This window comes from Ovis aries, chromosome 5 (genome assembly GCF_016772045.2).
Source record: "Ovis aries strain OAR_USU_Benz2616 breed Rambouillet chromosome 5, ARS-UI_Ramb_v3.0, whole genome shotgun sequence".
Lineage (NCBI taxonomy): Eukaryota > Metazoa > Chordata > Mammalia > Artiodactyla > Bovidae > Ovis > Ovis aries.
The window spans coordinates 15,225,080-15,240,842 of NC_056058.1; the positions used below are offsets into that span (position 1 = coordinate 15,225,080).

At 40.6% G+C, this 15,763-nt stretch overlaps 1 protein-coding gene across 3 annotated transcripts in view; it reads right to left on the bottom strand.

The window, feature by feature from the left end:
* LOC101106844 (adhesion G protein-coupled receptor E4-like) overlaps positions 1 to 15,763 on the bottom strand; it is a 41,534-nt gene that overhangs the window by 13,592 nt on the left and 12,179 nt on the right. For all 3 annotated transcript variants that reach the window (XM_060416305.1, XM_042250062.2, XM_060416304.1), the window contains 6 exons: positions 13,845 to 13,885; positions 10,904 to 11,039; positions 9,336 to 9,443; positions 3,807 to 3,991; positions 3,077 to 3,244; positions 836 to 1,030 (listed from right to left, as the gene is read on the bottom strand). In XM_060416305.1, the coding sequence (XP_060272288.1) occupies positions 836 to 1,030; positions 3,077 to 3,244; positions 3,807 to 3,991; positions 9,336 to 9,378 (591 nt within the window). In that variant the 5' untranslated portion in view covers positions 9,379 to 9,443; positions 10,904 to 11,039; positions 13,845 to 13,885. The remainder of the gene's footprint in view (positions 1 to 835; positions 1,031 to 3,076; positions 3,245 to 3,806; positions 3,992 to 9,335; positions 9,444 to 10,903; positions 11,040 to 13,844; positions 13,886 to 15,763) is intronic.

Consider the following 15,763-nt stretch of genomic DNA (forward strand, 5'->3'; position numbering starts at 1 on the left):
CAGCAATCCCACTGCTGGGCATACAAACCGAGGAAACCAGAATTGAAAGAGACACGTGTATGCCAGTGTTCATCGCAGAACTGTTTATAATAGCCAGGACATGGAAGCGACCTAGATGTCCATCAGCAGATGAATGGATAAGAACGCTGTGGTACATATACACAATGGAGTATTACTCAGCCATTAAAAAGAATACATTTGAATCAGTTCTAATGAGGTGGATTAAGCTGGAGCCTATTATACAGAGTGAAGCAAGCCAGAAAGAAAAACACCAATACAGTATACTAACGCATATATATGGAATTTAGAAAGATGGTAATGATAACCCTGTATGCGAGACAGCAAAAAGAGACACAGATGTATAGAACAGTCTTCTGGACTCTGTGGGAGAAGGCAAGGGTGGGATGATTTGGGAGAATGGCATCGAAACATATATAATATCATATGTGAAACAGATCGCCAGTCCAGGTTCGATGCATGATAGAGGGTGCTCAGGGCTGGTGCACTGGGATGACCAGAGGGATGGTACAGGGAGGGAAGTGGGAGGAGGTTCTGATGAGAACACGTGATATGACCCATGGCGGATTCATGTCATGATTTGGGAGAATGGCATTCTAACATATATAAAGATTTTAAAATTAAAAAAAGAAAAAGAAAAATTTAAAAAAGAAATTATGAGTCATGTTCAAAATTACACAGAGAGATGAAATGGGAGCTCTTGCTTTTTACCCTACACAATCATTGGTGTTTATTGTCATTCATCCCATCTTTCCTTCAAACTAAGTGGCTAGATTGGATTAGGACCATGAAATAAATAATATGTTAATTCACCTACCTCAGGTTCCGTTTGATCAATCCCCACGAGGAAGAGGAGGTGGGCCAGGAAGAGGCAGATGGAGAGCTGCAGGTGGAGGGTAGTGCTGGTGTTCTGGATGGATCGACACAGGAGGAAGGTGAGGGCCGCCAGGAGGAGGCAGAGCAGAGAGAGGCTCAGCCCCACATAGGTGATCATGGTCAGCACAGGATCCTCCTAGAAGACACCAAAGAAGGAATCTATTATTCCAGCTCTACTGGTATGTTCCTGATGGAGCATCAGGTGGGCTTTCCAGTTCAGCTCCCAAAGAAATGACTTAATCTCTCTGAGACTTGTGATTCCCTCTTCAAAATACGGGCAGTTATAGCATTTATCACACAGAGCTAGCCAAGCATTGAAAAACAGAAACAGATGAGCCATGTATTAAAATTTTCTAGTACCCATAGTTTTGAAAATGTCAAAAGAAACAAGTCAAATTGATTTAATAGTACATGTTCAAAATATCGGGCTTCCCTGGTTGTGTTAGTGGTAAAGAACCTGCCTGCCAATTCAGGAGATGTAACAGGTAGGTTCAATCTCTGGGTCAGGAAGATCCCCTGGAGACAGGCATGGCAACCCACTCAAGTATTCTTGCCTGCAGAATCCCATGGTCAGAGGAGCCTGGTGGACTATAGTTCACAGGCTACACTCACAAAGAATCGGATACGACTGAAGCAATTTAGCACTCATGTACACATTTTCAAAATACTATCATTTCAATGTGTTGAATGTCATATAATTAATATAATGATATAACAAAAATATTATCAGTTCAAATTACATTCAGCGTAAAAGTTATTAATGAATTAGTTGGTACTCTTTTTCCTCCATATTCAGTCTTTGAAATCCAGTGTGTACTTAACACTTACTGAGAATCTCAATCAAATGCTATATTTTAAAGAGTGAAAGTAAAGCGTGGTCCTACCAAAAAGCAAAGTTGTATTTAGTGGGAAAATATTTTATACTATTTCTTAATTTAAATACATTCAAATGGAATAGAATTTGTTTCTTCAGTCATACTAGTCACATTTTACGTGTTCGATAACCACGTGTGATGATCCTATTGGACAAGACGGCAATCAAATATAATCTCATGAAGGCTGTTTTGTTTTCTGTAATATCCACAATGCCTGGAATGGCATCAGACATATGGTAGTTTACTCAAATTCATGCCCTTTGAGTTGGTTAGATAGCGTCACTGATTATAAATGGACATAAATTTGAGCAAACTCCGGGAGACAGTGGAGGACAGAGGGATCTGATGTGCTGTAGTCCATAGGGTCTCAAAGAGTCAGACACAACTTAGTGACTCAACAACAACAACAAAGATACTTATATATAAACTTGTTAAATTAACAAAATGAGGTTATGCATTTACATAAGAAATATGGTGTTATCTTCCAGTCAATGCTCAATAAATGGGAGTTTAAAATAAATGGGGAAACAAGTTAGGTAAATTTCTTTAAATCTGAGTTATCTGAGATATGGTTGGGACCTGGGAAGTTTAGAGGGCTATGCTTTTACATGGGTGATGGTCAGTTGCCTTTGTTCTGGTGTGCTTTGGTGATGGGGGTTAGCTCTACTCCTCCAGAGTAACAAGTCTCCATGGATCTTTCCACCATAGGGGCTGACAACTGACTTTTCAATGATTGAGGGCTTTCTCTGCTAGCTTGAGCACACTCTGCACATGCCCAAGCCCATGGACATGTCAAGAGGATGAATACACCCTGGATGTTGTTGTTGTTGTTGTTCAGTCACTAAGTCTTGTCTGACTCTTTGCAACTCCATAGACTGCAGCACGCCAAGCTCTTCTGTCCTCTGCTATCTCCTAGAATTTGCTCAAATTCATATCCATTGAGTCGATGATGTAGCTTTCAACAAATGACTGAAGGGAGGTGGTGCATAAATAACCCAGCTTTCTCGCCATTCAGTTAGGATGACTCTGAGGTGTGTCTTCTACCCTGACTCCAAAAATCTCCCAGAGGGAAGTAAGCCCAGTTACTCATAGTGGTAACTGGCATCTGGCTTCTCTGATTGGCTTCGGTCTCTTTCCCATTTCATTTCCCAGTCCCTTACTGATGCTTCCTGGAATTACCTCAAGTAATCTTCTTCTGCTTGACTCCTTATCTCAGAGGTTTTGTTTTTGTTTTTGTTTTCCCTGAGACTCCGAGAGTCTTCCTGGACACAATCAAATTCACTGTAAGGGACCATAAATCGTTGTACCTTGGGAGCAAGAGCCACGAGGACAGCAAAGCTGGAAAGGTGGGAGCACTTGCATTGGGTGTGAGAATCGTTGCTGCCCAAATGAGAGCAGCCCTCCGTCGACCAGCCGCCCCCATCCTTTGATCCTTTCCAGTAGACACAGAAATATTTTCTCCTCCCACCACCTGGCTGGAAAGAGAAAAGCATGAAAGTCGATCTTCTGGTTTTTATCATTTCAACTTTATAGGTTAATTGAGGTGCACTGGGTTGGAAACTGGATTGGAAAAATTCTGAAACCCTTGTGGGGAAGTGTTGCATACCCCGCTTTCACTGTGGGGTTTGCTCTTCATTTATTCTGTCCTTCTCTGGTTATCTCTGGGACTGACTGTTATGCACTGTTTTCCCCAGGTTGTTTGTCATTGATAAGACCAATGAGAGAAATGGATGAGAGGGAGAAGAGGCAGCTCTGGTATTTCTTCTGTATTGCTTTTCTGCTGCAAATTGCCTCCATCTCCAATGGGCAATCTTCCTGTATACCTGCAGCCTTCACTGGGCAATGCTCATCCTTCCAGTGCTTTTTTCCCCCATTGCCTTTTTATGCTTAAGTGTGATACTAGCTGTCCCACATTTGTCATTTCTGAGTCCCTCAACATTTGTTAGTTCTCTTAACTCTGAGTGATCAGAGTTGAATTCAGTTTCCTGCCTGGACTGATAATTCACCTGTTCAAGGTAAAGCCGAGATTTTGCTCACCTGAGTATGTTGGAAGGTCAGGAACACAGGTTTAGATAGATCAACTTTTTCCTTCACACCAATGCAGCCACTTATCACTTGAGAGTTCAGGTTGACTTCTTTTATCCCTCTTCTATCACTGAAAAAGGATCCATTTATAACACTCCCAAGAGATCGATAAGTGATAAGCGCCACTGCACTCCTATCTGAGAAAATGGAAGAAAAGTCATGTTTTCTAGGGTATCTAGAGGTTGGGGAATTGGTACATTAATGTTCTGTGTGAGGGTTGTAAGGGTTATATAAAGTCAAAATTGCACTTGGAAGTCTTTTCCATTGCCCAATCAATACATTACATGTGGCTTAAGGGTTATCATTCTGTATATGTAATATATAGTTTAATGTATCACACATTATAAGGGATATATGTGCAAAATATTCTATCGATGTGTTGTAAAATATTTATGTATGAACATTAGACAACAAAAGGAGAATCATAAGGCAAGATGTTTGTCTCCAGAAGGTGAAACTCAGGTGTGCATGTGTGTGTGTGTGTGTGTGTGTGCTCACACATGCGCCTGTGTGTGTTCAGTCACGTCCAACTCTCTGCGACCTCATGGACTGTAACCTGCCAGGCTCCTCTGTCCACGGGATTCTCCAGGCAAGAATCCTGGAGTGGGTTACCATTTTCTTCTCCAGGGGATCTTTCTGACCCAGGGATCAAACCCCCATCTCTTACATCTCCTGCATTGGCAGGCAGGTTTTTCACCACTAGCACCACCTGGGAAGCCTGGAACTCATGTGGGATGAAGAAATCAAATATTTCTGAATAGATAATGACTCCCTCATATGCATTCCTGTACTCTGTCGATGGTGGCCAAGGGATGGAGGCAACCTAGATGTCCATCAACAAAGGAATGGATGGAGAAGATGTGGTGTGTATGTACAGTGGAATACTACTCAACTTTAAAATGAAATGAAGTTGGGACATGGATGGACCTAGAGACTGCCATACAAAGTGAAGTGAGCCAGAAAGAGAAAACAAATATTGTATATTAACACACATATGTGGAATCCAGAAAAAATGGTACAGATGACAGAGACAGAGACAGAGACACAGACCTAGACAACAAATGTATAGACACCAAAGGGGGAAGTGGGGCGCTGGATGAACAGGAGATTGGGATTGACATATATTGCTGTTGTGTGTGTGCTCAGTTGCTCAGTCTTGTCCAACTCTTTGCAGCCCAATAAACTGTAGCCCACCAGGCTCCTCTGTCCATGGAATTTTCCTAGCAAGAACACTGGAGGGGGTTGCCATTTCCTACTCCAGGGTATCTTCCCAACCCAGGGACTGAACCACACCTCTTGCATCTCCTGCACTGGTGAGTGAATTCTTAACCACTGCAGCACCTTGGAAGCCCCACACACTATCAACACTCTCTATAAAATGCATAACTAATGGTGCCAAGAGCCAGCATGAGGAGTCCCGCCCGTGGCAAAGGTCATGAGGTTAAGGGGCCCGACAGGCAAAGGCGAGTCGGGCCTTAAGCAAGCCTCGCTGGATCTGCTCGTGCATCTGCCCCCAAACCAGAGTCTGCCTGCCTTACTGCATTATGCTTTCACCTACTCTTCTGACATTAACAGAGGCTATCCCCAACTACCTTTCTCTGGAAAATTAACTTAGAGCTCCAGATAATAGTCTCCTGCATATAAAAGGAGTGTCTCAGGTCAAACCTCTCTGCTGGCAGACTAGATTGTGTGACAGGATTATCCACACTCTTGCTACTACGTACATGATTGTTTACAACCTCTCAACCATAAACAGCACAGAGAGTTTGGAGTATTTTCAAAGTCTTAGTTAGCATAGGGTTTTTCTAAAGATAAAAATCATGTTGGTGAAGGGTTTCATTGTGGAGTTAATGATTGCCGCCAGGCCTCCATATCCTTAGGCACCTGGGAGTATGTTAATCAATGTAATTGGAATGTAGAAAAAGAAATATAGTAGTTTTGATGTTAGCAATACTAGGCTTTTGAGTTAATGAATTTTCTCTTTTGTTATAGATCACTGTATTCCTCTTTCTTTGCTATAAATCATTGTGTCCTTGCTATGTAAAAATGTAACTTTATCACTGTCTTAAGACTAAGTAGATCTTAAGGGAAAACAAGTTTTCTGATCGATTAACCTTTATCAATAGAAAGAAAGGTGAGGCCATAAAATGTTAATCAGTCTCCAGACCAGAAGATATTGTGAATAAAGGTAAGACCCTTATAAGAACAAAGATATGCTGAGGACACTGTCTTTAGATAACAGTTGGAGGAGCTGACCCTGCATGACTCTGTTTCTTGCATTTATCTCTATGTACAACTAAAAGTATAAAAGTGGACCTGGAATATAAAGAAACGGACCAGTTCCTGGAAAGACTGGTTTCCCCCGTGTGGTCTTTTCTCGTTCTCTTCTTTTCTGGCTGAATTCCCATCTGGAGTGTGGAGGCTCGTCAAGCCTACTAATTTTGCCCTGGCTTCTAAGACCCATGCGAGAGGGAGCCCAAGGCAGGGCACCCTCCTCTATTTAAGCGGGTGCCGGTGGCCTACGTAGGTGATGCAAACTCCTTGTCTCGGAGTTTTATTGGTTTTCCGTGTAAACCAAGTTATTCAGCCTCTTTTCTCCACTAATACTGCCTACTACACTATCCTTTTCTAATCTCTATTTATATCTGTAATTAAATAAGTTCTTTCCTAGGACGCTGACTCCGTCCCTGCTTCCAGTTCCCTGGATCCACCGGGGCTGGACCCCGGCAAATGGGAACCTATTGTATAGCTAGGGAACTCTGCTCAATGCTCTGTGCTGACCTAAATGGGAAGGCAATCCAAAAAAGAGGGGATATGTGTATACACATGACAGAGTCACTCTACTGTATGGTAGAAACTAACACAACATTATAAAGCAACTATACTCCAACAAAAACTAATTTTAAAAATATTCCAAATAATTCCCATCTTCCATCTCAAGCTGACTTTTGGGTATCAAATTTAATGGAAAGGTAGACAGGATGGCCCATTCTATTTAATTCATTCTCTCATCCTTCCTTCACTCCCTCCTCCTACCTCTCTTTCTCAGCCTCTCTCTCTCTTTGTCTCTTTCTCTCTCTCTGTCTCCCTCCCACCCTCTTCCCTTTCCCTTTTCATGCTAGAAGAATTTAAGTCATAGAAGTTAAACGCACAGTATGACACAGTTTCCTAAACTGCAATCATTCATGTGCCACCATCCCAGTTTCACCCCAAACCACTTACCACCTATATCACTCGATCTAAAAAACCAACTGGACTTCTCTGGTGGTCCAGTGGATAAGAATCACCTGCCAATGCAGAGGAAATGGGTTTAATCCCTAGTCCTGGAAGAGTCTACATGCTGCAGAGCAACTAAGTCACAACCACTGAGCCTGTGCTCTAGAGCCTGTGAATCAGGACTACTGAAGCCCATGCATCCCGTGGAGGCTGGATGCATGAGAAAGCCACCACAATCAGAAACACTGAGCACTGCAACTAGAGAAAGCCCGCAAGCAGTAACCAAGACCCAGCACAACCGAAAATAAATAAAAAATAAAATTTTTAAAAGGAGTGAATGGTTGAAAAAAAAAATCAACTCATTTTTAGATGTTTTCCCCTCTCCCTTCTCTCTTCTGTAGCTCACAGTAAACAGTGAAGATTAACCAGTAGCCAGGAATTTTCTGGAAGAATCATAGGAACAAGTACTTCACTCTCTCCAGGTAACTGGGTCTTTCTCTTCGAAAGACTTTTCATGCATGCATTCATTCATTCACTTGTCACATGTTTACTGAGCATCTACTGTGTACTGGACAGTGTTCCAGGCATTGCAACACAACAGGGAACAAAATGGGCAGAGTCCCTGCCATCAGGGAGATGATGTCATGGGAGAGATAGACAACAAACAAAAAAATAAATTAGAAAGGGTTTAGTGTGGATGTGATGCAGAGACTTAAATAAAATGATAGAATAAAGCAGGGGTGTCAAATTATGGCCTGGGGGTCAAATCCAGCCTACCACCTGTTTTTGTAAATAAAGTTTTATTGGCACACAGCCATGTCCCTTCATTTACATATCACCTATGGCTGCTTTCACACTACAATGTCAAGAGTTGAGTAGATAAAACAAAAATCATCTGGCCCCCAAACCAGAAATATTTGTCCTCTTGTGTTCTTACAGAAAAAGTTTGCCAACTTGTAGGCTAGCAGAATAGAGAGAGTATAAAATGCTTCTCAAGGGAAAGAATGTTTGAGACAACTCATGTGCCACCATCAAGAGTGAGCTTCTCTGAGGAAACACTTCTACACTACATTAGGTGGGAATGTAAATTGGTACATCCACTATGGAAAACGGTGTGGCAGTTCCTCAAAAAACCAATATACAATCCAACAGTCCCACTCTTGGGCATATTTCTTGCTAAAGCTATAATTCAAAAAGGTACATGTACCCCTGTGTTCATAGCAGCAGTGTTCACAATAATCAAAGCATGGAAACAGCCAAAATGTCCATCAACAGAGGAACAGGTAAAGAAGATGTGGTATGTATATACAATGGAATATTACTCGGCCAAAAAAAGAATGAAATGATGCCATATACAGTAACAAGGATGGACCTAGAGATTATCGTACTAAGTGAAGTGAGTGAGAAAGAGAGACAGATATGCCATATGATATCACTTACATGCGGAATCTAAAATATGGCACAAACTAACTTATCTACAAAATGGAAACAGACTCGCAGACACAGAAAACAGGCTTGAGCTTGCCATGGGGAGTCAGATGGGGGAGGGAAGGACTGGGAGTGTGGGATGAGTGAGGAGACATAAACTGTTATATAGAGGACAGGCAAACGACAAGGCTCTACTGTTATAACACAGGGAGCTATAGTCTATATCCTGCGATAAACCATAATGGAAAAGAATATTTTAAAAAGAAAGAGAAATGTATTATCTGAGTCACTTCACTAGATAGCAGAGACTGGCATGACATTGTAAATCAACTACAAAAGTGAAACTCACTCAGTTGTGTCTGACTCTTTGCAACCCCATGGACTATATAGTCCATGGAATTCTCCAGGCCAGACTACTGGAGTGGATAGCCTTTCCCTTCTCCAGGGGATCTTCCCAACCCAGGGATCGAACCCAGGTCTCCCGCATTGCAGGTAGATTCTTTACAGCTGAGCCACCAGGGACTTCACTTAAAAAATAAAGTTTTTTTTTAAAGAGTAAGCTTTTTGGATCAGCACATGAAACTGAGCATGCACCAGCCCATCCCTTTTAAGGAGCTAAGTCAAGGAATCCCTGTTTGAACCTCCGTATGTATCACAAAGTCCATACAAACTGTGTCCTCAAAATTGCCTGGTTAGTAGTCAAGGCAGACTTTTAAATTCTGCCAGAAGAGTCTTCTTACCTTGAATGTTTTGGAAGCTTGGTTCCATCACCTAGAAATGAGACAACAGTGCCCAGAAGTTATAGGTCAAGAGTATAGGTCATCGTAGACACAGTACCTCTTGTGGTTCCTTTGAAAGCATTTGGGCAATCGATATCCATTGTGTTGTTTCCAGCTTCTAGAACAGTCTTCTCACTTGTCTCATTGCACTTCTTGGTTTCATAAACTGGAAACATTAGGAAAGTGAGTCCTGCTTTGCTCAGTTCTCATGCCTAAAAAACTTGCTAACAACTCCCTTCTTTGACAGATCTGTTACTAGTCATTTTATTTACTGCATGCAAGGTAGACCATTTGGCCCTCCCCTAACATTTCTGACTGGTGGAGATGAAATGTCGAAAGTATAGGCAACACCTATAGGTCACACAACTCAAGGGAAGAGAGAAGACTGTCATGCTTCCCAGAGCTGGCACTAAACTAGGCAAGCTCAGCCTTTACCACAGAATATTTAAAGGGAAAAGTTTTCTTTAAACAATGTGTAATGGGGCGCCTGGGGAAAGGAGAACTAATATTTTTAAGCAAGGGAAGCTAAGCATTTAAAAGTTTTCCAAGAAATAGAGTTTTCATTAAAAAAAACAAACTAGAAATAGAGCTACCATATGATCCAGGAATTCTACTCCTGGGCATTGATCCAGAAAAAACAAACAGTCTAATTTGAAAAGATTCATTCACCCCAGTGTTCACAGCAGGACTATGCACAATAGCCAAGACATGGTAGCAGCCTAAGTGCCCATCAACAGATGATTGACTTAGGAAAATATGGTACATATTGAAATATTACTCAGCCATTAAAAAGAATGAAATATTGCCATTTGCTGCAACATGGATGGACCTAGAGAATATAATATTTAATCATGTCATAGAAAGACAAATACAATAGATAACACTTACATGTGGAATCTAAAAAAATAATACAAATGAGTGTATGTACAGAATAGAAACAGATTCACAGACACAGAAAACAAATTTATGGTTACCAAAGGGGAGAGGCAGTGGGGAGGGATAAAATAGGACTATAGGATTAACAGGTACAAACTACAATATATAAAATAGATAAGCAACAGAGATTTACTGAATAGCACATGAAATTATACCCAATATCTCATTATAATCTACAATGGAATGTAATCTGCAAAAGTACTGAATCACTATGCTATACATGCATGTGGGCATGCTCTCGATTCAGTCATGTCTAACTCTTTGCAATCCCATGGACTGAAGCCAGGCTTCTCTGTTCATGGGATTCTCCAGGCAGTAATACTGGAGTGGGTTGCCATGCCCTCCTCGAGGGAGTCTACCCAACTCAGGAGTTGAGCCCACGTCTGTTATGTTGCCCGCATTGGCAGGTGGGTTCTTTACCACTAAGTGCCACCTGGGAAGCTCTCCTATGCTATATACCTGAAACTAACACAATAATATAAATCAACTATAATTCAATTTTTAAATTTTTAACAGGAAAAAATAAAACTTTTCCAAAGGAATACTTACCTGGGAGCGATCTTCTGCATTTGGGAAAAATCACTTAAGTGAACTCTGTTCATGATATGTGAACATATTAACACAAGGTCTGATGAAAGATGACTTTCATAAAATTTTCTGGTCTCAAAACTAATGCTTAATGTTTCTTACCTATGTCAAGTACAGAATCTTCATGTTTTCCCGGAGAAACAAAACTCTGATTCCATATGGTCAATTCTACACGTTGAAGTAGTTGGGTCACCTGTTTTGCAATGCTGTTTTTGCTTCCATTGTTCCTCAGAATTTTCTTTCAAAGAGATAAAAGTAATTAGGTAGATGGTTATTGAAACTTTGAAAAGCAGGAATATACATAAGTGCGGTTGACAGTATGGTACTGGCACAAAGACAGAAATATAGATCAGTGGAACAAAATACAAAGCCCACATAAATCCACACACCTATGGACACCTTATCTTTGACAAAGGAGGCAAGAATATACAATAAATTAAAGACAATCTCTTTAACAAGTGGTGCTGGGAAAACTGGTCAACCACTTGTAAAAGAATGAAACTAGAACACTTTCTAACACCATACACAAAAATAAACTCAAAATGGATTAAAGATCTAAACAGAAGACCAGAAACTATAAAACTCCTAGAGGAGAACATAGGCAAAACACTCTCTGACATAAACCACAGCAGGATCCTCTATGACCCACCTCCAAGAATACTGGAAGTAAAAGCAAAAATAAACAAATGGGACCTAATTAAAATTAAACGCTTCTGCACAACAAAGGAAACTATAATCAAGGTGAAAAGACAGCCTTCAGAACGGGAGAAAATAATAGCAAATGAAGAAACTGACAAATAACTAATCTCAAAAATATACAAGCAACTCCTACAACTCAATTCCAGAAAAATAAATGACCCAATCAAAAAATGAGCCAAAGAACTAAATAGACATTTCTCTAAAGAAGACATACAGATGGCTAACAAACACATGAAAAGATGCTCAACATCAGTCATTAACAGAGAAATGCAAATCAAAACCACAAAGAGGTACTATTTCACGCCAGTCAGAATGGCTGCTATCCAAAAGTCTACAAGCAATAAATGCTGGAGAGGGTGTGGAGAAAAGCGAACCCTCTTACACTGTTGGTGGGAATGCAAACTAGTATAGCACTATGGAGAACAGTGTGGAGATTCCTTAAAAAACTGGAAATAGAACTGCCTTCAGTTCAGTTCAGTTCAGTCACTCAGTCGTGTCCGACTCTTTGTGAGCCCATGAATCGCAGCACTCCAGGCCTCCCTGTCCATCACCATCTCCTGGAGTTCACTCAGACTCACGTCCATCAAGTCCGTGTTGCCATCCAGCCATCTCATCCTCGGTCGTCCCCTTCTTCTCCTGCCCCCAATCCCTCCCAGCATCAGTCTTTTCCAATGAGTCAACTCTTCGCATGAGGTGGCCAAAGTACTGGAGTTTCAGCTTTAGCATCATTCCTTCTAAAGAAATCCCAGGGTTGATCTCCTTCAGAATGGACTGGTTGGATCTCCTTGCAGTCCAAGGAACTCTCAAGAGTCTTCTCCAACACCACAGTTCAAAAGCATCAATTCTTTGGTGCTCAGCCTTCTTCACAGCCCAACTCTCACGACCCAGCAATCCCACTGCTGGGCATACACACCAAGGAAACCAGAATTGAAAGAGACACATGTACCCCAATGTTCATCGCAGCATTGTTTATAATGGCCAGGACATGGAAGCAACCTAGATGTCCATCAGCAGATGAGTGGATAAGAAAGCTGTGGTACATATACACAATGGAGTATTACTCAGCCATTAAAAAGAATACATTTGAATCAGTTCTAATGGGGTAGATGAATCTGGAGCCGATTATATAGAGTGAAGTAAGCCAGAAAGAAAAACACCAATACAGTATATTAATGCATATATATGGAATTTAGAAAGATGGTAATGATAACCCTGTATGCGAGACAGCAAAAGAGACGCAGATGTATAGAACAGTCTTTTGGACTCTGTGGGAGAGGGAGAGGGTGGAATGATTTGGGAGAATGGCTTTGAAATATGTATAATATCATATAAGGAATGAATTGCCAGTCTAGGTTGGATGCAGGCTACAAGATGCTTGGGGCTGGTGCACTGGGATGACCCAGAGGGGTGGTATGGGGAGGGAGGTGGGAGGGGGGTTCAGGATTGGGAACACATGTACACTTGTGGCAGATTCATGTCTATGTATGGTAAAACCAATAAAATATTGTAAAGTAATTAAAATAAATAAATTTAAATTTAAAAAAGTGTGATTGAGTGAGCCAGCCTCTTGATGAGAGTGAAGGAGAAGAGTGAAAAAGCTGGCTTAAAACTCATCATTAAAACAAACTAAGATCATGTCCTCCTGTCCCATCACTTCTTGGCAAACAGAAGGGCAAGTGACAGATTTCCTCTTCTTGGGCTCTACAATCACTGCTGATGGTCACTGCAGCCATGAAATTAGAAGACGATTGCATCTTGGCAGGAAAGCTATGACAAACCTAGGCAGTATGTTAAAAAGCAAAGACATCACTTTGCTGACAAATATCCATGTAGTCAAGACTACATATGGTCTTTCCAGTAGTCATGCACAGATGTGAAAGCTGGACCATAAAGAAGGCATAGCACCAAAGAGTTGATACCTTTGAACCGTGTTACTGGAGAAAATTCTTGAGAGTCCTTTGGACAGCAAGGAGATCAAACCAGTCAATCTTAAAGGAAGTCAACCCTGAATATTCATTGGAAGACCACCTGATGCAAAGAGCCAACTCATTGGAAAAGACTCTGATACTGGGAAAGATTGAAGGCAAAAGAAGAAGAGGCAACAGAGGATGAGATGGTTAGATAACATCACTGACTCAACAAACATGAATTTGAGAGAACTCCAGGAGTTAGTGAAGGACAGGAGAGCCTGGCGTGCTGCAGTCCACGGAGCTGCAAAGAGTCAGACACGACCTGGAAACTGAATAATAACAACTAAAGTCATAGAGAGCCATGGTAGTATTTGAGCAGGAGAAAGGTATGGTAAGACTGATTGTTTTTCAAACCTAGGCTGCACCTTACTTACCCAAACGTCCCCTGGTACTTGTGTCTCATTATTGGCATCCTCTGAGAAAGAAAAGTAACAGTCAAATGAAATATGGGGAATAACACACTCTAACATAGATCTTTCTTTCAATCACATTCAAGTTGAGTGTTTCCTTCTACACTCAAATAGCATCCTAATTTCATTCTAAGAATTCCCAAATCTCTTCCAAGGTAGAATTTTCAAATGGAATTAGGATGAGGTTTCTCATTAAAAAATTCAGTCAGTGGTGTTTATGGAGCATCTACTAAAAGTAATTAGCCTCCAATTAAAATAAATGAATTTAAATTAAAAGAAAAACAAGGAGGCTAAATCTTACAAACTTAGGTGAATAAAGAGACAGACGCCAAGATCTTTCACTGTTGAAGGGAATGTAAATTGATATAGCCACTATGGAGAACAGTATGGGAGGTTCTTTAAAAAGCTAAAAATAGAACTACCATATGACCCAGCAATCCCACCCTTGAGCACAGATCCTAAGAAAACCATAATTCAAAAAGACACAAGTACCCCAATGTTCACTGCAGCTGTATTTATAATAGCTAGAACATAGAAGCCACCTAGATGTCCATCGACAGATGAATGGATAAAAAAAAATTGTGGTACATATACACAGTGGAATATTACTCAGCCATAAAAAGGAATGCCTTTGAGTCAGTTCCGATGAGGTGGATGAACCTAGAACCTATTATACAGAGTGAAGTGAGTCAGAAAGAGAAAGATAATATCGTATTCTAATGCATATATATGGAAGCTAGAAAAATGGTACTGAAGAATTTATTTACAAGACAATGATGGAGAAACAGACATAGAGAACAGACATGGGGAATGGGGAGTAGAGGGTAAGATGTATGGGAAGAGTAACATGGAAACTTACATTACCATATGTAAAATAGATAGCCAACAGGAATTTAATGTATGGCTCAGGAAAGTCAAACAGGGGCTCTGTATCAACCTAGAGGGGTAGGATGGGGAGGAAGATGGGAGGGAGGTTCAAAAGGGAGGGGATATATATATACCTATGGCTGATTTATATTGAGATTTGACAGAAAACAACACAATTCTGTAAAGCAATTATCCTTCAATTAAAACAAAATAAAATTTTTTAAAAACCTCAAAAAAAACTGCTGAAAATCAAAGACAAAGAAAAAAAAGATTATATTCAAATGAAAACCAACTAGACTGATAGCTAACATCTCATCAGAAACAGTGGAATCTAGAAAACAATAATTTCTTTAAGGTGAACAAAAATAAGAATTAAGATAAAATCCATTTTCAGATTAAATATAAAATTTAAATATTAAATAATAATAAATAAGTAGAAGAAACAAAACAAACCAACAAAAAATGAAATTGGGTCATTGGTAGAGACGTGGGTGGACCTAGAGTCTGTCATACAGAGTAAGGTAAGTCAGAAAGAGAAAAACAAATACTGTATATTAATACATTTAGGTGGAATCTAGAAAAATTTATGGATGAGTCTGTTTGCAGGGCAGAAATAGAGAACAGACATGTGAACACTGAAGGGGTAGAGGGAGTGAGATGAACTGGGAGACTGGGACTGACCTAAATACACTATCGTGTGTAAAACCGATAGCCGGCAGGAACCTGCAGTACAGTGTAGGGAGCTCAGCTCAGTGCTCTGCGATAACCTGGATTGGTGGAATGGAGGTGGGTGTGAGGAAGGAGATATGTGTATAGACAGAGCTGAGTCACTTCATTGTACAGCAGATACTAACACACCATTGTAAAGCAACTACACTCCAGTTTTTTAAAAAGAGAGACAAAATATGTTCCCTTGTGGAGTCTGCAGCCTATGGCAAAGTTGCCAAGCAAATAATTGAGTGATTATGAGTCCAACATATTAATACATAGGATGAGACGCCTTGGCAGTATACAGA